The sequence below is a fragment of the Protopterus annectens genome, chromosome 8.part0 (genome assembly GCF_019279795.1).
Source record: "Protopterus annectens isolate FY-2018-M chromosome 8.part0, PAN1.0, whole genome shotgun sequence".
Lineage (NCBI taxonomy): Eukaryota > Metazoa > Chordata > Ceratodontiformes > Protopteridae > Protopterus > Protopterus annectens.
In genome coordinates, this window is record NC_056741.1 from 1,036,637,159 (window position 1) to 1,036,662,674 (window position 25,516).

Sequence of the window (25,516 nt, forward strand, 5' to 3'; positions counted from 1 at the left end):
GGTACTAGGCTATCGGCCCTAGGGCCTATACAAGCCTAGCCAAAAAGGTTCCCTGGCTTTTGCCACCCAAGGAAATTATTTTAAATTATTATTATTATTATTATTTTATATGTATATTATATATATATATATATATATATATATATATATATATATATATATATATAATTAAATATATACATATATATATATATATATATATATATATATATATATATATAGCTAAATAAGGTGTGGCCAGATATAGACTCTCTACACATACTGTATCTGCATAACACATTTACATAACGTATACACACAGCAAGAGTTAAGATGATATCCCCGTTTTATATCTATCTATATATATATATATATATATATATATATATATATATATATATATATAATTATGGGGGGGGTGTAGGAATGTCCCCAATTATATGCAGAATGCTGGGGTTATCAGCACCTACACATCACAACAATTGTCTGATGGTAACAGACCAAAGCCGCAAAAGGACAGAATCTACACATCCACAGAACCCTGTGCCTGTGGAATGTCACCCTGTAGACAGACAATGGTGAGCAGATGATGTAATGTGCAATGGTTGTAATGCAGGCCTTGGACAGGCCATATTGCCCATGGCCAACTGTCCACCTACCAAACTGCAACCAGCCAGACATGGCCATACTGGCAACTCTACACACATAGCAGGGGTATTAACAGGCATCCCACTCCTATGACACTAGGGACAATAACAGCAACATACTGGAGCACTCTGCAGGCCACACATGCTGTGTAATACAAGGCCACTTTGCATAGGCCACAAGTACTGTGGCTGCATCCAGAGATGCAATAGACATCCTGTGGCCCATGCAATAATTACTAAAAGCTATAGTGTGTACAAATAGATAGGTAGAGACTCTAATCTCACAACAGATAACTCTCTGTGTGCCTGTATGTGCATACAGATATAACCCCTACAGCAGTAAAGACCTGCCCATCTGGCCTATGTGTGTGCAATGGTTATTCATTTTATGGCCATGTGACTAACTGCTTTACTCAACAGTGGTCTCCTTACAAAGCCTGCTGATGTCATCCACCTTAACAGCACTGGCTGACAATGTACTTTTACGTGATCTCCATGGCGCATGTGATAAGTACTGCAAGCTGTAGTGTGTACTACTAGATAGGTAGGGGTTCTAATTTCACAACAGCCAACTGTGTGTAAATATCACTCCTTGCAGCAGTACAGACATGCCTATCCCTGAGCAGTGATTATACATTTTAAGGCCCTGTGACTACCTGATGGCCTCTACATTGGCCTCCTTTGCAAAGCCTGCTGATATCATCCACCTTAACAGCACTGGCTGACAGTCTAATTTCAAGTAATCTCCATGGCACATGTGATAAGTACTGCAAGCTGTAGTGTGTACTACTGGATAGGTAGGGGTTCTAATCTCACATCAGCCAGCTCTGTGTGTGTCAGTCTATACATGTATTCAGCTACAGCATTACAGACAAGCTCATATGGGCAATCTCTATGCCATGGCTATGCATTTTATGGGCCTAAGACTAGCTACTGGCCTCTAAATGCCCTCCCCTACAAGGCCTGTGGATGTAATCCACCTTAAGAGTACTAGCTGACAATCCAAAATCAGATAAACTCTGTGGCACATGTGGTAATTACTGTGAGTTATAGTGTGTAATAGTAGATAGGTAGGGCTTCTATTCTCCCACCAGACAACTTGGGTGTGGGTGTTTATGTGTGCAGTTACAGATATATCCCCTAGTATTATGAGGTACATCCCATATGGGCTATTTCTGTGCAATGGTTATGCATTTTACAGCCCTGTGACAAGCTGCATGTCCTATATAGGCATCACTGATGTCTGCCACCACCTAAGTTTGTACAGTCAGAAAACCCAGGTGACATGTATAAAGGGTAGCAGACCTTCTAACAAAGTATGAATGTATAACTATGCCGACTACCCCCATTGCTCCAGACATGACCTTCTACACATGTGCAACTAGGGAACCATGCACAAATACTGCCATACCTTATTGACATCATATTTCTGCTGTGCTGCCATGCCATCCTGTGCCTCTGTACTGCTGCCATGTGTCCATAGAATAACCACTCAAACCCCTGGAACAGAAACATACACCTGTCATTATGTCATACTACCACCAGTCTAACATCATGCACCTAAGACACACAAAGTTTGCATAGTCATGACACATGCCAGCACACAGCACACAGTATCTGTCATGGCCCACAACACCTGCAGTGGCATAACAATACTGCACTACACAACTACATTGAAAGTAATATAGTCACCCTGTGCATCAGACATATATTTGCATGTCCGTGCTTCGATGGCACGAATGGCAGGGATGTGGCGCAGGTATCATCACATGCACAGGGTATGGTGTGGGGGTGCCAGAGGCCTAGGCTGTGCCATACAGTTGGCAGAATGTGTGTCTGTTGGTGACCTGCATGTGACAGTGATGTTTGAGGGTTTGTATGTACACAGTCAAGCCCAGTGCTAGCCCTACACATGTGTATGTTGAACAGCTGTGGATTGTACATGGCAGATTGGACAGTTCACTGTCTCTGGCCACAAACACAGGAACTTGTTCTGTCAGGAGTGGCACTGGCACCACCTGATGGTGGCTGCTCTCTGCTGGGTCCTTGTCCCCCATGGAACAGCCCAGGCCATGTCTTGGTGTGGACAGCACACTTCCCTCTGTAGCGCTGGAGGTACTGCCACTCTGGGAGTGTGAGTGAGCAGAGACATGTGGTGTCTCAGCAGATGGTGTTGCTGACCTATGTCCACATGCCCAATGCCCTACCCCAACCAGATGCTCCAGCACAAACAATGTGCGGGCAAAGGCAGACACTGACTCAGCCCACCATCTGTCGACTACATCAGTGAAATGATCCATGGCATCATCAATGCAGTGGAGGCAGTCATGGATGTCAGACTGTGCTGCATCCATGACCCAGAGCATCTGATTGGTGTTGCATTCTGTACATGCCTGTACCTCCATGATGGCCCAAAACATGTGGTGAGTGACCCATGATGTGACATCTGTGACAGGAAGTGGATGGACAACAGTCACCCTTCGAGCACCCCTATCAATCTGCCTGTGTGGGACCTCAGCAGCTGTCTGGCTATTGCCAATGTCTACACTCACTGATACCATAGTTGTCACACTGGCCTGTCCAATATCGACACCATGTGACTCTCCAATATATATGTGGCCTCTGGGGACTGGGTGTGTGTGGGCATACTGACTGTGTGTAGGGACAATAGGGGCAGAAGAGGGATGTCAACCTCTGGGAGAAATTCAGCCCCCAGCAACTCCACCTGTGCCTCACTATGGCCACCATCAACATCAGAGCCCGATGGGACACTGACATCAGGTGGTTGTGGGGGGGTCAGACTCCTAACCCCCCTCGTTCACCTATGAGGAGGAAGACAAAATCAGTACATTATTACCTGCACTGGTGTGTATGGTACTCCACACAGATGAAGAGCCACAACTGCATTACCAGTCACACATCTTCTCATCACTGATCTCATGCATAACACACAAACACAACAACAACATACACAGATAAGACAGGCCCTTTCTAACATGCACTTCAGCTACATCCAGTGAATGTTGCCAGTATACTACACCTGCGGGGTATGCAATATGACAGTGTATGTGATAGAACTACATATAATACTCAGTACACCTATCCTGAGAATGATATGCCTGCTGTAATATCACTGCTACAATTATGCACCATCTCCCTATAGTGAGTGAACAGTTATCCTGGCATCAGGGATGGGAGGGTGGCAACTTGGTTAAGGTGTTTACCTTAAAAACACAAGGTGGTTTGGTGCAAAATCTGGGATAACTGGCTAGGCTTAAAATGGCTTGCAAGGGCAGTTAGCCTAGTACTAACCTATGAACCCTATGAACCCTATTAGTACCTGTATAGCAGGCTGCATACTTCCTCATGACTATAACTGCAAATGTGTTAGTGTTTGTACAAATACACAGCTATAATTATCCATTGTATGCACTGTAGTCAACTGCTCTGATGTGGAACATACAACTATTCCACTCTGGCTAAACATAACAGTTGTGCCTTGGGCTAAATTGCAGTCCTTAACGTTCATATGTATGTATATATAAGCTGTAAAACAATGGTATCACACTTAGCAGGTACAGAACCACAGACTAAAGCCACATCTGATGCACCTATGAAAATGTGAGGGAGAGGGGCTTTCAGCAATAGCAAATGTTGCACTGTTAGAGGGTAATATGTGCATATATCCACATGTACAGTAGCTAATGTGATACTGCCTACATTGCTGGAATTCTGAGTATGTGTGCACAACTGTGCATTAAAACAACCCACCCAAATGCAGATAGACCTGACACCCATGTACTGGTATGCAGAGCCTGCCACAATGACTGATACAGTATTACACTGGTGAACAAAGTAAGCTTACCTGGACACTCCTCTGATGTGGATGCTGTGGCACCCACCTCCAGGATGTATGGGGTGATGGATGCCTGGGAGGTGGTGTTTTATTCTAGGTTTGCCAGGAATTCCTCTGTGGCTGTGAGTTGTTGTTATGTTGCAGACCCTCCACCAGTGGCAGCATGATCCCTGGCCACAGCAGCTGCCCTTTGACATGTGACATTGAGCATATCTGTGGCCCTGTGTCGGACCTACTCATAGGTCCTGTCCTGGTGTCCACTTTGGTTAACCACCATGACAAGGTCACTCCACAATGCTGCATGCTGGTCATGTTGGCAACCCCTTGAAAGCAGAATGTGATGATGCAGTCTGAGGCCATCCAGGATAGCAGCATTCTCAGTGGCTGTGAATGGGGGATGCCTCCTGTGATACATTGTTCCTGAAAGACAACAAGAAGCAGACACATTACAGGAGCAGATACATAGACATCCACTATGTACAGATCCTGCACAACCAATACAGCCTGCACTATCCACCGCTCCCTCACACATCATACCCCACAGTCTATTAGCACACTACATGTGTGGCTATCACCAAGACAGTAGCAATACTGGGTATGTTGCTGTGTGCTTTGACAGATTCTGCTCTATGTCTCTGCCCCCATCACTGCAGTCTATGTGGTGTGTCTCCTATGGGCAAGCTCTCACTAATGTGACATACAGCCACTGTAGGACAAATAGTTGTGTGATACTATAACAACTATATGGGAACAGTCCAGCAACAGCAGTGTGCCACAATGACAGACAGCAATACAAACCTGCTGTAGTATATGTTCCCTGTAGGCATCCCACCTCCCCACTACATAGATGTTTGTAGACAGTGAACATGTGCCTTATGAATGTGTTCCTTTTGACACAAACATGTGGATGTCTGACAAATTGTTGGCCATTCATTGATGGTTGTTGATGGACAATAGGGAATCTGTCTGTCTCATGCCAGACCTCTCAGAAAACACATATGCTACAGTAAATCTGTTAGTGTATTCATAGTTTTACATTGTATGGCCAATATTTATCCCCTGTCACAGAGATTGGGCCTGTATCTCCCCATTACTTATGTCTATGACCAAATCCGTGCTGTAGGGAGTTGACAAGTATGTTATCCATAGCTTTCAACCAATGAGGAACAAATGTCAACAAAACAGTAACCTAGCCAGGGTACATCAGGGACAGCCAGGAACACCTGTAGAATGCCAGCAATATTTATGTGTGGCATTAACAGACAAAGAGGTTGTGAATGACAGTACATCGTTTGATGTGACAGGAGTGTACACCCTTACTTACTGTCATGATGTCTAACACAGATTCCACTAACATTCCTACAACAGCCGACCATTGTAGAAAGGAGCAACAGGTGCAGAGCTGGGATTTGACTCAAAGCAGGGATAGTTGAGAGGCATGCCTGTAGTTGATGGACAGCAGAGTATCACCAACATGTTAATACCACAGATGTATGACAGGCCTACTGTTGTAATACCTATTCCCCATACCTCCATCCTACCATCTGCATCCCATTACATAGGGACATCTATTTCATACCTGGTAGAGTGAAATACTCCTTTTTTGAAGTAATCCTCTGCAAATTGCTTGCAAATCTGTTGTCTGTGTGAGCAAAACAACATACAGACCTGTTGCCCATAGGCAGTTAATTGCCTTTTGTAGGTAATGCTCATTAACAGGTAATTGCCTGTGCACCAATCTGTGGCTCAGACTTGCTAATTGCATCCAAAACAGCTAGGTTGCATGTTCATTAGCCAATGAAAGGGCACCACAGTGCAATATTTAAGGCCTTCATGTAGGCCTTAGCCCCTTTCTTAGTCTTTGAGATGGACATTAGTGAGGTGTGGAGACAACAGCATCACAGAGGGTAGGTACAAATACGGTCACAGTTTTGCATGATATGTTTGGCCATTGTCCCATGACATTGTGGTTATCTGGCAGTTCAGTGGTAAACATTGTGGGTTGAGGTCAGTAAGGAGAGGGAGACATGTGAATGTCAGATGTCATACCCATCAGACTATGCATGCTGAAACAGTAGCTGCTATTCTACCAGCTCATTATTTTTGTAGGAACAAACTATGAAACATGCCCTGTCACTAGACCTTTGCCTCCCACCCCACTCTTTATGTGTGGTTGTTTCTGGATCCCTTGTTCTAGAGGGTTGTGAGGTATTGTAAGTCTGTAGCAGCTAGCTAAACATTCAGCTGCGTATGTTCCAGGCTGCAGCTGTTGCTGCAGCCTAGGACACATAGGGGGGAGTGTGAACTCTTTGGAGGACACCAAGCTGTACATGTAACTTAGGCAGCAGTGTCAGCTGTGTCATCTCAGCAGACCCTGGTTAAGGGTACCCTTTACAGTCCAATCAAGTCATGTGCATAAGGTACATCTGTTATGTAACAGTGCCAATCACAGAGTAGTAGACAGCATATAGTTTGGCTATACAAATATGTGCAGCATGTCCCTACCTACACAGGCTTCTGACTTGCAAACATGGGTAGCAGTTATTGTAGCAGCAACCTGTGTGGGTTAAATTTGCATGACTCGGTCATTACTTGCTGTGTTCACAAGAATTTAATTGATGTGCAGTACACTGGATTTGAACCCAGAACTGTGGGTGGCAAAGTATACTACACTCAATGCATTTAACAGACTAAGCTACTGATTCAGAGATGTAGCAGGTGTATTTGTAAGATATATGTACATACATACAGTCTGTGATACACATTGTCTGCATCCATCATTATGTGCATGGCTTTCAAAGGCAGTTGTGCACAGGGTCCCAGTTGTATACATGTACTTTGCCATTGATGCCTTAGCAGGTGTTTTTAAGATGTTGCTGATAAAAGAGAACAATTAGCTGCTATCATAACTCTCAACCTCTTAGAGCAAGAAATATGGACAACGTCATATATAAAAGTGGGATAAAGGCCCATAAATAAGGACAATCTATAAATATTGATCTTAAAAAGTTAGAATGTTGATAGATTAACAGACTTTGCATTAGCATGTGTTTTCTGAAGGGTATGAAGTGTGAGTCTGAAATGTCTGTCATGATTTTCTAGCCTCGATTTTTAATGACTCGCCACTACTTTGCCAGAAAAATATGATTTTATGAAAACTGGGCCAAAAATAGGGGCAAAAATCTGGATATTCTGCAACAATCTGTAAAGTTGACAAGTATGCCTGCTATCCCAGGCCTCACGTACATTCATTATTATTTATTTGACTGTGTACTGGTGTAGTCTTTGCACCACAATACCAGGTACACTCCCATTTTCCCATTATATGTACTTGCAATGTGTCAGTTATAATCAGTATATTTTGCTGGAAACAGCTGTTTTAATTCAGAGATGAGTGGCCTAGTCAGCTAATGCACTATGCTGAAGTTGACAGGGGCCTGGGTTTGAGCTGTGGGAGGCATGATTATTTTGCAGATGTGCCTAACACTGTGAGAAATGCATAATATCGTTAAGGCACTTTTAAGCACATTTAAGCAGGTTTGCGTAGGTTTACACAATGCACAGCATTGAGGTGCACAGTTTAGCTCCAAGGAAACCCACGCTAAAAATGAATAAAGAAAAGAAAAAGGGGGTGATAGGACAGTGGTGAAATGGGGGAAAGCAGGGGGGGAAACACACTGAAAGGCAAGTAGTGTTGTGCAGGAAGGGTGCAGGAAAGGGCAATAGCTTTTCATTTCTTATACAGCAACAGGTGTGCAGAGCTAGGGGTTAGGACAATATAAATGTATTGTCAAGCCAATTGAATCTAATTAGTTTTGTCCAGTGGACACGTGCAAAATGGAGAGCTATGTATGGGGCGACTTTTTTTTGTGGGACATATGCCTTTTTTTAAGGAGAGAGTGGAATGTTGGGAAAGGGATGTAGGTACATGTGGGGAGGTAGGTTGGGTAGGAGAGGTTGCATTTGCAGACAGACAAGACAGACAAGACAGCATACAGGGGTGGTGTGTGACACATGAGGGTGGTAAATACCTTGGACAGGGAGAGTGTTGTGGAATCAGAGATGCATGTGCCCCCAGATGGTAGTAGCATGACTGAGCTCCCCAGCCATGAGCAGTCAACAGTGCTCCTTCACTGCTCCAAAGGTGGCTTTGCTGGAGGCTGGGCACCAGGGCCACCAGGCCCCACCAGGTTGTCGAGCCTGCCCTCAATCTGGCGCAGGCATTGTTCATAACTCTTATGCACAATCCTGCACACCATGGCAGTTAGTTGATCCTGGGTGACTACCGCGCCTCAGCCACCCCTCCTGGGGGAGATAGGCCTCATCCCCTGAGGCAGTTCCACCTGAAGGTGGTGCAGGACCAGCAGAGGGGGCACCACTGGCTTGGGTCCCAGATGCACTAGGACCCTGTGCCACAGCTGTCTGAGGCAGGGTAGGTAGATCAGCAGGAACTGGCCTACCCTGACATTCTTTAATGATAGAGGTATAGCAATGTGTATAGGTTAGTTATGAACAAAACATTTTGTTAGTTATAACAGCATGCAGAACATTGGAAATAACCCATTAACATATCAATGCATATTATATGGAATGCAACAATAAATAACATAACAGTCAGTATATTAACAGCATGCCAGTAACTGTTATGGCATAAGGCCAACAACATTGGTAATTCAACAAGATATATTAATATGCAAACATTGCAATACATAACAATAATAAAATGGGTTACCTCCATTTGGCCATAATGAAATATGCGACAGGTCAAATAACTGACTCACAATGTTGGAAACTGTACTTTCAACTGCTGAAAACAGCGAAAGTACAACACAATGAATTCAACTATCCAGAAATGTCGAAAGTGTTTGAAACACCCCACATTTCTGGATATCTCCAAACACCATTATGCAAGGGGGCAAACACCCCTGCACCCCCACACCCCCTGCTAATTTAATATACTAATTCTGAGATCACACTACAGAGAAGGTAAGGGTACATGTCCCGATCCACACTGTAGTGTGATCTGCACCTGGAATGCCGAATTGAAATGAACGAACGCACACTGGCATTTACTCATTTGAATTCACAACTATGTGATTCGACATTCCCAAATCTTGCCGTTGTACTTTCGCACTTTAGTGCATCGTACAATGGACGCCCAACCTAATGAAGGTAAACCTAATAAAACACATTCTCCACAATAAAGTTTAGAGAATAACATATGTTAATAGTAAACCATAACCAATGTATAACAATAATAAAGTTAAATGAAGATAAGGAGTGGGGAGGGAGAGAAATACAGTCCATTAATACCATCCTAGGCTAGTTTACAACAGTACTGCTATATACTCTACTGGTTTGTCCTTCCTTTATGTTTAACAGTGCCCTATAGCTGCTGTAACACTTACATACCTCTCAAGCTATCCGCATGGGACAGTATGGGCCAAGCAGTAACACCTGCAGGTACACATCTACAGAGAACTCTTACACATCAGGTGGACATATATAACTATCAAGGTGTACTGTGGACTGATGTAGTGTGAATGTGCTATTGACATAATCATGTAAGGATACATCTGTGACAGAGGGATTATGCAACACTAATTACAGTCCATAACAGCATGACACTTAAGAGACATGTATGTGTACAGTACAGAGAGTAATCATCTATCATGCCATCCTTGGCAGGCATGGGGATAGAATTTCAGCAAACTTTCACAGACACTCCAGACATACAGCCATACCAAGAGTACACATTTTATTTTATCATATTTTATTACTATTGTACTTTTTGCCTTTATTTTATGAAGTCTTATCACATTCCTGGTCAATGCTCAACATAGTACTAAAGTTTTATACTACACTGCAGTGACAGTTGAACACACATGTATGGAATTCATGCATGACAGAGATACTAGGTAAACTATACATTACTATACAGAATGCAGGTGTACACAATCTACTGTTAGTGAGTGGAAATATCTGTGAAGTCTACAAACCATATCAGATTATTGGGTTGGCTAGCTCACCCATATACAGTTGCAGATAGTATATTTGCATTCTACAGCTATTACACTGTCATACTTGCCTGCAGCACCATACCTCAGAGCCTGAATGCATATAGCCAGGGCCGGATTAAGGTGGGAGCTATTGATACTGCAGCATTAGGCCCATTCCTGAAATAGGCCCAGATGAAAACAGATGAGAATTTTCAGGAAGCTGAACAGTTTTCCTTTGCTATATTAACCTCAAAATAGTTCTTAGAATGAAATTTGGAGTCCGACTTTCGGACACCTATACACCACATTACTTATTATACAGTTACTATTATTCGTTGCACTGTGACATAACTATAACGTCATTGTGTTTATTGTTAACTGAAGATTTCAAGTTAATGCTCTCAATTTTACGTTAAACAGTTTACTTTGTGATATCTTTCGTACTGTTTCATGCACGCTTGATATAGCATCTTAACTCAGTGGAAGGGATAAAGCAAAAAAGAAAAGGAAAGAAGCAGCAAAACAAGAAAAGCTTTTGGCGAAAATTCCAAAATTGAGTTCATACTTCAGAGTACGAGTATCTTCATCTCAATCGTCTGCGTCAGATGCGATTGTGAGTTCGAGTCCTCCTGAAGACCAGGCCAAGCAAGATGAACCTGTGGAGGCAAGAGAGAATAAAGAGCGGGAAAGTTCAGCGGAGAGAGAAGAGGTGAAAGGAGATGCTATCGCTGAAGCACTAGTACAGATGCTGGAGTCTTTCACCAATGATTTGTGACAGTGGGGTGAAATCGACGCTGACACTCGAGAATATTGGGCCAAGAAAGGTCCAAAAGACTGCCAACACACTGAATTGAAGTTTGAAGAGAGTGCCAGACAATTCCCAGGTGAGTCGTTCCAACGCCGATGCACAAAGACCTTCTTCGTGAGTAAGCATCCGCTCAATGGCAAAAAATCCTGTAGACAATGGTTGTGCTACTTGCCTTTGACAGGGACGGTGTTCTGCTTTGCATGCAAGTTGTTCAGTGGCAGCACTGTTCAAGTGACCAAGTTCATTTCTGGCGGTTTTGACAACTGGAGGGCAGGTGAATCCAGAATAAAAATGCATGAAAGCAGCAATGGTCATCACAAGGCTATGTTTTCCTTTAAGAGCCAACAGAGGGAGGCCAGTTGTGTTGACTACCTAGCCGCCAAACAGGTCAAGGAAGAGCAGTATTACTGGCACCAGATTCTGAAGTGGCTCATCGACGTTCTGATATTCCTAGCTAAGCGTGGTCTTGCTATAAGGGGTGCAGATGAGATCATAGGTTCCACTCATAATGGTAACTACCTTGGCATCATTGAGCTGTTGGCTGAGTATGATACTCTGCTAGCTAGCCATACTGGAAAGTATGCGAACCGCAGGAAAAGTCACGTTTCCTATTTGTCATCCACAATTTGCGAGGAACTGGTGAAGCTCATGGGACAAAAGGTGCAGGACACCATCCTGAAAAAAGCCAAGGAGGCAAAGTATTTCTCTGTCTCAATTGACTTGACACCTGACGTATCACGCCTTGATCAGCTAATGATTGTTATCCGGTATGTTCTGCCATCTGGCCCAGTTGAACGGTTCCTGACATTCATGCCTATGATGATGAGACACACAGCAGAGTAGATGGCTAGCATACTTCTGAACTTTCTGAAGGAAAAAGGCTTGGATACTGCTAACTGCAGAGGCCAGTCATATGACAATGCGTCAAACATGTCAGGACGGTACAATGGTGTCCAGGCAATTGTGAAGCGAGAATGTAAATGTGCTGCTTTTATTCCATGCTGCAACCAGAGCCTAAACCTGGTAGGAGATCAGGCTGTTGAAAGCTGTGGTGGCTGTACCAGGTTTTTCAATTTTGTCAATGGACTATATGTATTCCTGTCTGACTCAACATATCGCTGGCAGCTACTAAAGAATCGCTGCACGCTGACACTCAAGGGTTTGCCTGGAACCCAATAGTGTGAACTTGCAGATGCTGTCAAAGCACTGGTAGAAGGGTGGAAGAGCATTCAGGAAGTCCTGGATGAGCTTGCGGCAGATAAATAGCAGAAGGCAGATACGAGAAATCAGGTTGAGGGATTTTCACGCAGGATGGACGAACTTGAGACAGCAGTTATGGCAACTGCTTGGAACGATATCCTTGGCCATCTCAACAGTATGAGCATTAGCCTCCAAGATCCTACAGTCAGTCTGAATTTGGCAACCGGCTTGATGGCATCACTAGTTGACAAGGTTCAGTTGGCATGGGAGAGATTTGACGTGTATGAGCAGATGGTGACCGAAAAGGTTCAACACGGCAAATACAAGGCTGAGCAGCATTGAGGCCATAAGCAAAAGCGAATGCCTGATGAAGGAGCTGCAAATGAAGCAGACCTCAGCCCAAGGGAAACGTTCAAAACTCAGACGTATCTGGTCATGATCAACAGTCTGTTAGCTGAACTGGAAAATCGGATGAAGGCGTATAATGATATTTGTAAAACATTCTGATTTTTCTCGGAGCTAACTTCATTGAGCATTAAGCAGATCAAGAACAAAGCTAAGAATCTCATTTCCTTATATCCAGATGACTTGGAAGACACACTGGTGGCTGAGCTGATACAGTTTGCTGCATTTATGTGCACTCAGAAACCGGTGACTGTGAACAAATCAGCAGAGCTTACCATGTACAAGCTTTTGCCATCATTGAATCTTTCTCAGACATTTCCAAATGTCGAGATTGGGTTGCGCATCTGTCTGTGCATGATGGTGTCCAGTGCCTCCGGCGGGCAGAGCTGCTCAAAGTTTGGAATAGTCAAAGAAGAGCTGCGGTCCTCAATGGGGCAGGAAAGGCTAAGCATGCACAGCCTTGACTTCACTGACATGATCAAGAATTTGCACTTGCTAAGGCTTGAAAAACAGCAATATAAGTAAGCAGCACTAGTGTGGTAGTAAGAGTGACAATATGCCTAGGTAGGCTAGGTTAAGTTGATCTGGTTTAGCCTTTTCTGCATTAAGTGCACTTTTCAGACAATTGCTATTGAATGTTGATGTTACATAACGTGATGTTAATCTCGAGTTGTTACGACAATATGTTGGCACGTCGTTATTATTATTCATGTTCAATAAAGGCTGGCTGATTGCGTCGCAAGCAATTAAGGCTTCTTGGCTGGTCTGAGTGCGCATGTACAGTGAGTGTCGAATGCACATGCACCAATGCCGAGAAAAAATAGTCCCTTTTTGCGCTGCAGCATCAGGCACAATTTGGTCTTAATCCGGCCTTGCATATAGCTGAAATGCAATGCTTAACACAAGACAATCCTGATATACACAATATATCCTTGGGTGTTAATGGTATTGCTTCAGAGGTTAGATGTTACTGCAGAACATGTGTCATAATGCATTTCATGTAATACAGCTCTGAATCTACAGTTATTGCATAACACTCTTTATTAGCTATACCTTGAGGCAGGTAGTGGTGTTCTTTTGTGTTTTTATTTCAGAGCAGTTGTCATAATCAATTTCATGCAAAACAGCCCTAATTCCACACATATGGGACACCACAGCTTTATTAGGGGTACCTTCATGCAGTCAATGGTATAGTTTTGAATCTTTATTGTACAACAATTGATATAATGCAGGTGTTGCAATACAGCTGTAATTCCACAATCATTGCAGTAGAAACTTTATTTCATTTACATTATCAGGGTTAATGTTTTACTCTTCCCTGTTTATTGCACTATAGTAGTAAGTAGTCACTTATTGCAATACAGACCTATGTCCACATTCATTGCAATACACAAATCTTTACTATATGTACCTGTTGGCAGTTAATGCTTTACTCTTACTTGCTTATTTGACTATAGATTGCAAATTAATCTGTACTCACCAAACTCATGGTGCAACCTGGCCAAGTGCCCTGCATGCACCTCTAGGTTGTGAGCTCTCTCCTCTGCAGCTGTAGGGAGAGAAGCACACCATTATGCATACCTGTCTATCAAACATTCAGATTAGGTATCGGTAAAACAATACTAACAATACTTACAAACTTGTGGGGCATTCCCACCCTGAGCTTTCCAGACCCAGGTATTTAGAAGATCCCCCTTCCAACACATCAGTTCATCATAGTGGTGACAGACCTGCTCACCTGTGTGGGTGATACCAGTAGCACTGGTGTGATTATGTGCCAGCCAGTCCCAGGCCTCCACCTTGCACTCTGAGCCCTGGAACTCCCCTGCAGCAGCCAGTCTTCATGGACTTTCACCAGGAGTCCAATCCTGGCCACCTGAATGCCCCGCCTCTGTGCCGAGAAGTGCACACCCTCTCCAATGCCTGCCATAGTTCCTGCACAGTTTAAACTCCAACTGGTTATGCTGTATTCCCACCTGTTGTGTTTAATATAGCCTGTTTTCCTGCCCTTACATGCCATTGGGCAATTTTTAAAAATGTGCTGCACCGCTTATCACTGCACATATCAAAGCAGCAAAGCAGTGCGTACGCTGGCAATGTTTAACAGTGCTTAGCAGTGTGTAAACCAGCTAAGCAAAGCCAAGTGGTGCCAAGCACTGCCAAGCTGTGCCTAAACAGAGATTGTTTAAGCAGTGCTTATCAGGGCTTAACAAAGCTTAGCAGAGCTTAGCTGAGTGCAGCAGATAGTGATTTAAAAATAATTGGCATAATTTATATTTAGAAAATAATTGCTTAATTACCCCTCCATGTATTCTAACCCCACACTTACTGCACATAAGACAATAACTCTAGCTAACTTGGCTATATGGATATGTGGAATGCTGCTATACTTTTACATATACCTCTGAGCCAAGTTTAAGCACTGCTAAGCACTACACCACGCTGTGCAAACCCGCTAAGCTATACTTAAACTTGACCTCTGAATCAAATATTAAATGCAACCGGTTTCTATTGTTAGATGTCTGGCACATGTCAATTGCTGCATACCACAATGCACCACGCAAACTTGATAAAAAAAAATAAAATAAAAATTAAATACATTGATATAATGCACTTGGACAGTGCAGGGGGTGTGTTACTCATCTGCAGACACAGTAACACACTCCATGCACTGTTTCAATAACCATGTTCCATGGCTCTCCCTTAGCAATGCACCATCATTAATATGTATATCTCGCTACCGAAGGGGAACCGCGTACACAGACACAGTAACTTCCATGTAGGATCTATGGCTATACAAATTTTACTAAATTTGGGGGTAATTCTGTGCAATATGGTAAGTTTGCAGATGTGGAAATGTGAAATTTAAGAGTTCACATAAATGAGTTGCAGTGTGTAGAGAGAAAAACAAATTTAAAATGAAGGCTGACTTTTACTTCTTCCACTACTGGAAAAAAATAAACTTCATGCTACAAGTTGCTTAGACTCTCTGTCATGGGGACAACAAATGAAAAGTTCCTTCACTACATATCACATGCACCTGTTCCCAGATAATCTATTTCAAATTCCAGACTTTGACTTTATTACTGTTGTATGAGACCTTATTGTAAACCAGAACACCTCTATGAGTAGATGTTCAGGATCTAGTTGAACTCAGCTCTCTTGACATTACAAAATTATAAATACACAGACAATGTTCTGCTTAGCTGATAATCCTATGAAAAGGAATGACACCACACTGCTGGACAAAACTATACATATTATATAACAATGGTAATGCTTTAACAACAAAAATGAATAAATAATTTTATTTCTTATTACATGCCTGAAATTATGTCATTCTCTCATGTTCCTTGTGTTTTATACATCAATATGTAGAGCTCAATTTGTGTGCTACAAGATTTCTCTCTTCATTTATCAAAATAATAAAACAAAAACTGTGGCACATACTGTAAATATGAAGGAAATATATAAGGATGAAAGTCATTCTACATATTCTCCAATAGTTTTCATTCTGATAAATTATAAGAGCACTAAGTCATTTATAGTGTAGATGGAGATGGTGTCTGTTAGACTTCTCTGAGTACTGTAGGCAAACATTATGAGTTGCAAGGATTTTTTTTTCAGAATTCCAGAGATGTTTTACTTATAACACCTTTATTATTTGTGATTAATTCCACTTGCTGAGTTGTCGACTTTTAGGGCCTGCATTCCTGCCAGGTGATTGTATTGCTGCACACATGGTATGGCTTGGTGGAAGAAGTAAAACTCTTTGCTTTATATCTCATTTTGAAAGGGGTGTTAATTTTCCAGCAGCCAGATCTTCTATGGCCTTCCTCAGCTGCAAAAGGCAAAATAAATAGCATTTTAAATATGCTTTCAAACCCAAAACAAAAATAAGGATGTCTTAACATGCTTTCTTTCTGCACTTTTTTTAATAATAAAAACTTCTGTATTGTGTTATTAACACATTTGAAGAAGAACAAGGAAACAGATTCTTACTTAAAGCCACCTTCTTTGAATACATTTTTGTACTTCATTTTATCTGTATTACTTTGGTAAACCACTAGACCTTAAGTAATACAGGTCCTGTCAATAAACATGCCATGGAGCAAGGATCATATGCCAACAAATGGCACGCCAGAGCCTTTTGTGATTCATAAAATGCGATACACAATTAAATAGGACATTGCACAAAGTTTTGCCCATTGTGTACTCCTAGAACTCTCAGAGATCATATACAAATGGCCTCCTCCTCATTTGTATGTGATTCAAAAAGACAATATCATTGGTGTATGGCTACTCTCAGCAGTATAACTCGGGGGACCCCTGCCCAAAACATTTTAAGTGGCTTCTACTAATGGGAAACTAGTATGATATCACTGTATTTTTCAAATGTCTTGGATGCACTGCCTGCAGTTCATGTTCAAAAGAAAAAAAGAAAAGAAAATGCACAGTATCAGTATCAGAGCTGATATCTGAAAACAGTGTGCACCATAGTTAGTGAAATGGTAAATTATATGCGGTAAACTACTCTGTACTGCAAACTACACATAAGCTATGATTACAAAAATGTACTTCTATCTCACCTCCATGCTGTGCATTTTAATACTTCATCCAAACAGAAATAATGAAAAGACACAGGATAGTAAAAACATTTATGTATACTGTTCATTGTGACCTTTGGTTTAAACAAATTAGCATGCACATAGGTAATGATTAACCCGAAATTTAACACTGGTTCTCCAGCGCTGATTTCTATTATTTGTATTTATTTATTTATATTTTTTAAACAGTTTAGCCATATTCAACAAAACTAATTTGCAGAAAAGACCTTGAAGAAAAAGCTTTATTAATGGACATTTAAACAATAATCAGACACAAAATTATAAATATATGCAAAGTTGACATTATATGGTAGTTGACAGATGTTTCAGATATGCAACATTTACAGATACATACAAATGATATTATAGTACATGTCAGAAAAAAGCACTGTCACTTTGTAATAACTATCTGTGCCAGGTCAACTATCTATTACTTCTGGACACAAATGTGAAAGAGGGCGCTGTCTTATAACCCACAGTATTGCAAGAGTTACATGTTGTGTAGGAGCATGTTCATGGTATGAAAATATGGCATTAATAAATTCAAAATAGGTTGGCAAATATTGTCCAGAAATAATATGATATGATAAATAAAGCTAATAGAAAAGCAAGATAAAATAAAGTGTGTGGTTAAGAGATAAAGCATGGTGTGTGTGTCTTATCTATCGGATGTTAATGCAAATGTATAGGATGCATTTGATAAAAAGGAAAAAAAAACACTTAAAGTAGCATATGTTACCCATGGTAAACAGTGTCAGCCTTCTCTACTATATATCATAAGTCATACATGAGCAGCTATATATGCTGCCATGTATAATTATTATTCTTTATTTATTATATCATGGCTTATGTTGATTGTTTCTCTTATAAAGACAATAAGAAAAGAACAAGTATGATTTAAACATATAGAAATCTAGCAGCTTAAAATGTGTCATTTAATGGCAGAAACTAAAATGTGAATACTGTAAGATCATATAACATGTTATAGTGGGAATTAAGTAAGTTCCAATAGTAGTAGGAACAATGGATCTTATTAAAAAGAATCTACAATCATATTTAGATATGTTACCGATACATGTTAACTCCATATGAATTGCAGAAGGAGTCATTACTGGGCACATTGCAGGTGCTGAGAAGAGCACTTCTGGCTAACATCAAAGATTGAAACAATACTAATTTCATGAACTTTAATCATACATTGACTTAGACATGGGGTCCATTCCCATCATGGTATTAGAAACCCAAAAGATTTGGAGAAAATAAAAAAAGGAAGTAATACTACACATGACAGTGAATAGTTGTTTAATAAGAGTCAAATAAAAACCTTGCTAGTATTAGATAAAAATGAACTACAGATGCAAATGTTTCTTCTGACCATATGCTTTTATTTTATGAAGAAGAAATATTTGAATTGTGTTGCAAGTATTTAAACATGGAAAGAATTCTGAAAGAAACCATAAAAGTACACTACAGTCTGGTGATGGTGATAGGTTATGAACTTCTTTTTTTATGGCATTATCATGGTTATTTTTTCTGGTTAAGAAGGTAATCATTTTTAAAGGATAAGTCATTTTGAAGTTACAATTGTTTGCCTGAAAATGTTGAAAAAGGAAAGAATGATGCTTTTCTTTTATATCTGTTTAGGTAACTGAAGTCATTATGTACTATTATACAACTCCCCCCCATTAATATTCAAAAACGTTGCACGCTGATTGGTCAGCATGCACGTTATAAATCAGTTATAGTAATGGAAAAAGGTCCGGTCGCCCGGACTTTTTCCAGTACTATAACTCTTTTTTCTCACTGTTTTGCTATGTTAAACGAGTTTAACATAGCGAGATAGCTTTAAAAAAAGCAACGGAGATTCTCCGTTGCTTTTTTTAAAGCTGAGTGTAACACGCAAAAAAGACTCCCTGCACGACGGCAAATGCACGGCTCAAAGGCAATGTATGAAATCAAAAAAAGGAATAGAGCCAGCGTACAGTGACCTGAAAAAAAGATTTATTAAGAATATATAACAGCAAAACAGACCGGTTTCGGCCGGACAATATCACAGCCTTCTTCAGTGTAAAGCAACAACAAAAAAACACAATGCTGTTTAAATAAGTGCCTCTCAAAGCTCATAGGTGGATGACTAAAATTGTCCATTAAGCCCTGGTGGAAACAATCCACCTAGTCTAATGATCCATTTCTTTTCTTTGGCATTTAAGATAGAATGCCAACCTGATTTATTCGAACGATTCCCTTGTATAATGTCAATAGCTATAAAAGAAAATTTGGCAGTAGAGTGTAGCATATGATGTTTATATAATGCATTTTGAGCTCTTTTGTTCTTAATATTACTGATGTGTTCAGATATACGTAATCTTAATGGGCGGGAAGTTTGTCCCACATAAAAAGAGCCACAAGTGCATGTTGCCAAATATATCAGCCAATCACTACTGCAGTTAGCAAAGAAATGAAGATCATAAACTGAAGAACAACTCCTGCTAGAAAATTGCTTAGATTTACTTACATATTGACAGTTGGTACAATGACCACAAGGAAAACAGCCATACAATGGTTCTCCCATCAACGTTGTTTGTAAAGGTTGTGAGTTATTCAAGGTATTTCCACATTTATAATGATTAAAAAAAGAACTGAGATTTTTCCCCTTCCTGAATGAAAATAAACATCTATCCGGAATAATATTTGCAAGCTCATAATCACATTGCAAAATATTCCAGTGTCTATGCACACTTAGAATTAGACTGTCAGAATTTCTAGCATAGGTTGTTAAAAACCTAATGGGTTGTGATGATGTTGCTGAATGGTCTCTGTAAGTAAGAAGTTCTGATCTATCCATAGAGTTGACCTGGTGGCTGGCCTTTAGCACATCTCCTATCTTATAACCCCGAGATTTGAATCTGCTGGTTAAGTCACCCTTATGTTGTTGAAAGGAATAATCCTCGGAACAAATACGTTTTACACGTATAAATTGTGATTTTGGAATGTTTCGTGCAATATGAGGTGGGTGATAGCTGGAGGCATGTAAGATGGTATTGTATTGGGGGTACTTCCTATACACCTCAGTACCTAGTGTGTGATCAGGTAATCTTTTGAGTAATACATCTAAAAAAGTGATTGTGTTTAGATCATAGTGTACAGTAAACTGTAACCCCCATAGATTGTGATTCAAATATGAAACAAAATCCATGAGTTGACATTCATCACCCTTCCATACTAGCCAAACATCATCCAAATAATGTCTCCAGATGTCAATATATTCCATGAATATATTATTATTGCAGTCATAAATGATATGTTTTTCAACATAAGCCATAAATAGATCAGCATATATGGGGGCAAAGGATGCCCCCATTGCTGTTCCTTTAGTTTGCCAATAACAATTATCCTTGTAATAAAAGACATTATTCGTGAGCACATGTTTGGCTAGACCCACCAAAAAAGAATTGAAGTTCGCTTCATATAAGCCCGATACTTCTAACCAATAGGCCATTGCATCCAAACCAGCTTGATGGGAGATGTTGGTATATAAGGCACTTACATCCAATGTGCATAGAAACCATTCAGGTTCCAACTGTGTGTCTGAAATAATCTGCAGAAAATTGGTCGTATCTTGCAATCGTGATTGCACCACATGCAATAGGGGTTTAAGATGTTTGGTAAGATACAAAGATAAAGGCTCAGTAATGTACCCTTTGCCAGATACAATGGGTCTACCAGGTGGATGTAATGGGTCTTTATGAATCTTGGGTAAGAAATAAATGTATTGAGTTGTAGAATCCTTGACCATAAGTTGGTGCATAACCTCATTGTTAATAATAGCTTCATCCCTGGCCAAAAGCAAAAATTGATCAATCTGTTTTTTGAACCTGAAAGTAGGATCAATAGGCATGATGGAATAATATCTCTGATCAGAAAGCTGTTTGCTTGCTTCATTATCATAATCACACCAGTTAAGTACAACTACAGCTCCACCTTTATCTGCAGAGATAATAACTATGTCTTTGTTGTTTTGGAGTTCCAGAATAGCTTGTTTTTCAACCAAAGTGAGATTATTGGATTTAAACCATATATCCAAGCTACGAAAATGAAGATCTTTGAGCACGCTATTCTGTAATCTTCTTGGTCTCTTGAAAACTGATAGAAATATGGATGCGGTAAACAAATCAGTCAGTGAATTGAAATCTTTTGAGCAGGAACCTTTTTTCAAACATATTGCATATTGCTTCGCCCTCGTGACCAAACCATGCCAACCATGGGTAAATCAAGCATTACCCACACCCAGGCGTGGGTTATTGCTATATAAGTTAATGATGTCCTTTGAAAATAACATTTTATTAGAAATCAAAGGAAAAAACAAAATGGACCCTCTTAATGAGAAAATAGAAAATGTGATTTATAAGATCTCTGCTATTTTATTCACTGACTGACAGATCTTTTTCCACAATACCTATGTTTTCCTATCAAAAACATTTACTTGACAAATGCATTCCATAAGTATAGTCAGTTGAAAAAAGTCATTTTGTTCTAAATCAGTTGTCTTTGTCAACAAGAAAGGTTCTCTGTCCTGAGATATGTGACCCATCTTTGTCTTTTGCAACATATGTCAATAAGAGCTCAGCTTGATAGTTCCAAACTATCATTCAGTCTTTACAAATACAATAATTTTCTTTTTTTAAATAAACTTTATTTACAAGTCTTAGTAACAATTAAATTGTATACCACCACACCATACCAGCATATAAACAGCTGCATAGATGCAGCTGAACCCCATAGAAGCAAATGGAAGACAAACTCAAAACAAACACACATGGGGGAACTATAATATCAACAAGCTTTATAATAAAAGGAAAAGAATTTTGACTAAAAGTAGGAAGAGCAGTTTCCAGAATATTAGAGCCCTTGTCACTGAAATAATAATAATTAAAAAAAAAACGCAGGAGCTTAATAAAATCCACCAATATCAAATTAGAGACTACCCAAGCCAAAGACAATCACAAGGTATTTTTTAGTTATGCTCATAATCTCAAAACCACAACACAACAATGTGCTGAGCTGATTGCAAACAATGTTACCTACATTGAGGTTGAATGTATAGTGAACCTACTGGCCAGTTGATTAAGATCTAACTTTAACTCTCTCTCCATCCGTCTGTCCCCCAATGTATACCTGAAACTGGCTCACCAACAGCTATCACACAAAAGCAAGTCATAAAAGTTCTATCAAAAGCTAAAAATACTGCATTGATGGGTTCTGACAATATCCCTGCATGCATTTGAAGCAGTAGGAAGCAAGACTTAGCCACACTATAACAATACTGTTTAATCTCAGCCTCAATACAGGTTTTGTTCAAGTGAATGGAGACCAATGAATGCTCAAATGTCTTAGCCATGCTGAAGGAAAGTTTTCCAAATAAATAACTGGTGTCTAAATCATGGACTGAACCTAAATGCTAAAAAATGCAATATTGTATCCTTTTGGAAGTCCTCTACCCCTTTGAACTACCAAATTGACAAAACTCCCCTAAAAGCTGTCCTAGTTGTTCGGGATTTATGAAGTTATATGGACAGTGACCTAACTTTTGACCAACATGTGCCCATTGTTGTATGAAAGTCCTTCTATATTGTACTACTTATAAACAAAGGGATTGTGTCTAGATCTAGGGGTAGAATTGTTCCCCTTTACTCAGACCTCATTAGGTCAATCATTAAATATAATGCCCCCCCTTGGCATGTATCTGTCCAGACAAATGCAACAACTGGAACACCCACACAGATACCTAACTGAAAGGATACAAGGCCTAAACAACATGTCCTTCATATAAAAGTCCTGGTACTATACTTTGAATCCTACAGACTGCTAAGAGGTGAGCTTTGTCTGGTATACAAGGCATCCTCTGACCCAATACTTATGGATTTACTGCACATCAGCAAGTCAAATGGCATCATAAAATACTCAGTCTAGGGATCTTAACCTCTTCTGCAACATCAAAAGAATGGTTTGGAGGGGCAGTAACATCTCACAGAGGATACCACTCCTCTGGAACAGACTCTACATCCATATAAAACAAAGTTCATCCCTGTCCATATTCAAGTACAACTTGGATCTATGGATGGGAAACAGAGCATTTACCCCAGGACTACCCCCTGTATTTCTAATAGACAGAGGCAGCTCCTAAATACTTTATTAAATGCATGTGCCCTTCAAATTATTTATGGTTGATTCCAGTTATTTTCATTAGGGGTAACATATAATTATTGACCATGGAATAGGTAAGGCTAATCTCTAACCAAATGGGATAGGCTAATTTGAGCAGAAAAAGAGAAAAAAAGATTAGGTATAAAATGGCCTGCAAGGGCGGCTAGCCTAATACTTACCTATGAACCTATGAACCTATTAAGCAGCATAACAGTTGCAGAGTCAGGTACAGCCTGCATAGATCAACAAACTTCTTTAAGAACAGCACAGTGATGCAGTTTAAAGTTAGTACACATGCAGTTATTCAACAGACTAAGTTCAAAATCTTTAATCTTTTTCTGTTGTGCATATTCCCCCACCCCATAGATTGCATTAAGTAAGGCTTAGTTCAAACTACTTTGCATCAAAACTAACCCATGGCCTTGATTTTGCCTAATGTAAAGTTTGCTGGAGACTATTTTGTCCTGCTGTTTCTTCTTTTTACAGCTGTCCTACTATTTTTTTTTACTATATGTATTGGGGGTTGCAATACGTTTCCAGTTCTTGTTATATCTTTCCTGGATACAGTCATTACCACAAACAAAAGAAGAGACTTATTCTACTCCAGGAAGGAACAGCACAGGTAAAAGGTTGATTTATTTTTGAAAGACTTGTCCAACAAGGTCCTGTAGCTCAGTCTTGAAGCTGAGAGAGATGGGGCATTCCTCGAAAATATGGAACCATGTACCTCTCATTTGCATTTCACACTTCCAGCAGCCTTCATTGACACCTATAAACATGACTTCATTGGTGTATAAAAGTACTTGTGGAGACATTTCTATGTGAAAATTCTAAAATTGTGGCTTGTGTTAGTGTACCTTATGTGGTAAAATACCTTCTTCCAGTGTCTTATAGAGATTTGTTCTCCAAGTTCTCTTTCCCAATTAGTTCTCCATCTGTTACTGGTTGGCCCATCCAGCTATCAAGTGGTTTTATACCCAGTGTCCAGTAGGCATTTTAGAGCCTCAGGGTTAAGTTCCCCAGATAAGGCAGACTGTGTAAATCCAAAGGGAGTATATGTGATCCATTAACTGCCCTCACTACTCCTTTGTATTCCAATCTACTACTCTGTCTTAGCTTATATTTATACTGTGCTTGCTGCCAGGACATCTGCCCTTGTCTATTTTGAATCTGCCCCAGTATCTAATTTTAGTATTTGTTTCTCTTCAGTTTATAAATGCATGAATTGGAGTTATACCTACTTTTCTACTTCCTACTGGTATCAATATTTTTCCAGGTGTTCACTTCCTGTACTTTTAGATACTTAATCAGTATCATCAGGAAACAGTTCTGATGTCAGTTGGGGTGTTTCTTTTTCTTAATGCAGATTTCCAGATAGTTTTCAGAATTCCATATCTCTTTCCAAATTGTTGAACAAAATTCAATTTGCAGTTACATGAAAATAAACTGCACTGAGTGGAAGTAACCCAGTGGGTCTAGTAATATCAGCCCCCACATATCTTTGGAAAGGATTAACTTATCCCATGTTACCCTATGTTCAGAACCTTCCTATACATATTTTAAAATGACATTTTTCATTATATAGAACCACTTTGGGTTATACCACCCTGAGAAAGCCTGGAAGGTATATAGCCATAGTGAAAGCATGAAGAATATAACTGTGTGTATTTTCTGGTCCAACTCCATTTAGAGCATTTTCCATCTACTGATTTCTTCCATCATCATTTTCACAAACAATTGTATAACCTCACTGCCAATTTTCTAATGAGGTTCCAAGCCATATCACCAGGCATTTGAATTTCTTTCCCCCC

The 25,516-nt window shown here is 40.2% G+C and overlaps 1 protein-coding gene across 2 annotated transcripts in view; it reads right to left on the bottom strand.

Annotated features, from left to right (window-relative positions):
* Window positions 1-16,188: 16,188 nt before the first annotated feature.
* Window positions 16,189-25,516, bottom strand: part of LOC122809207 (chloride channel protein ClC-Kb-like) — a 1,320,353-nt gene continuing 1,311,025 nt past the window's right edge. For both annotated transcript variants that reach the window (XM_044080518.1, XM_044080517.1), the window contains one exon: window positions 16,189-16,735. In XM_044080518.1, coding sequence (XP_043936453.1) covers window positions 16,679-16,735 — 57 coding nt within the window. In that variant the 3' untranslated portion in view covers window positions 16,189-16,678. The remainder of the gene's footprint in view (window positions 16,736-25,516) is intronic.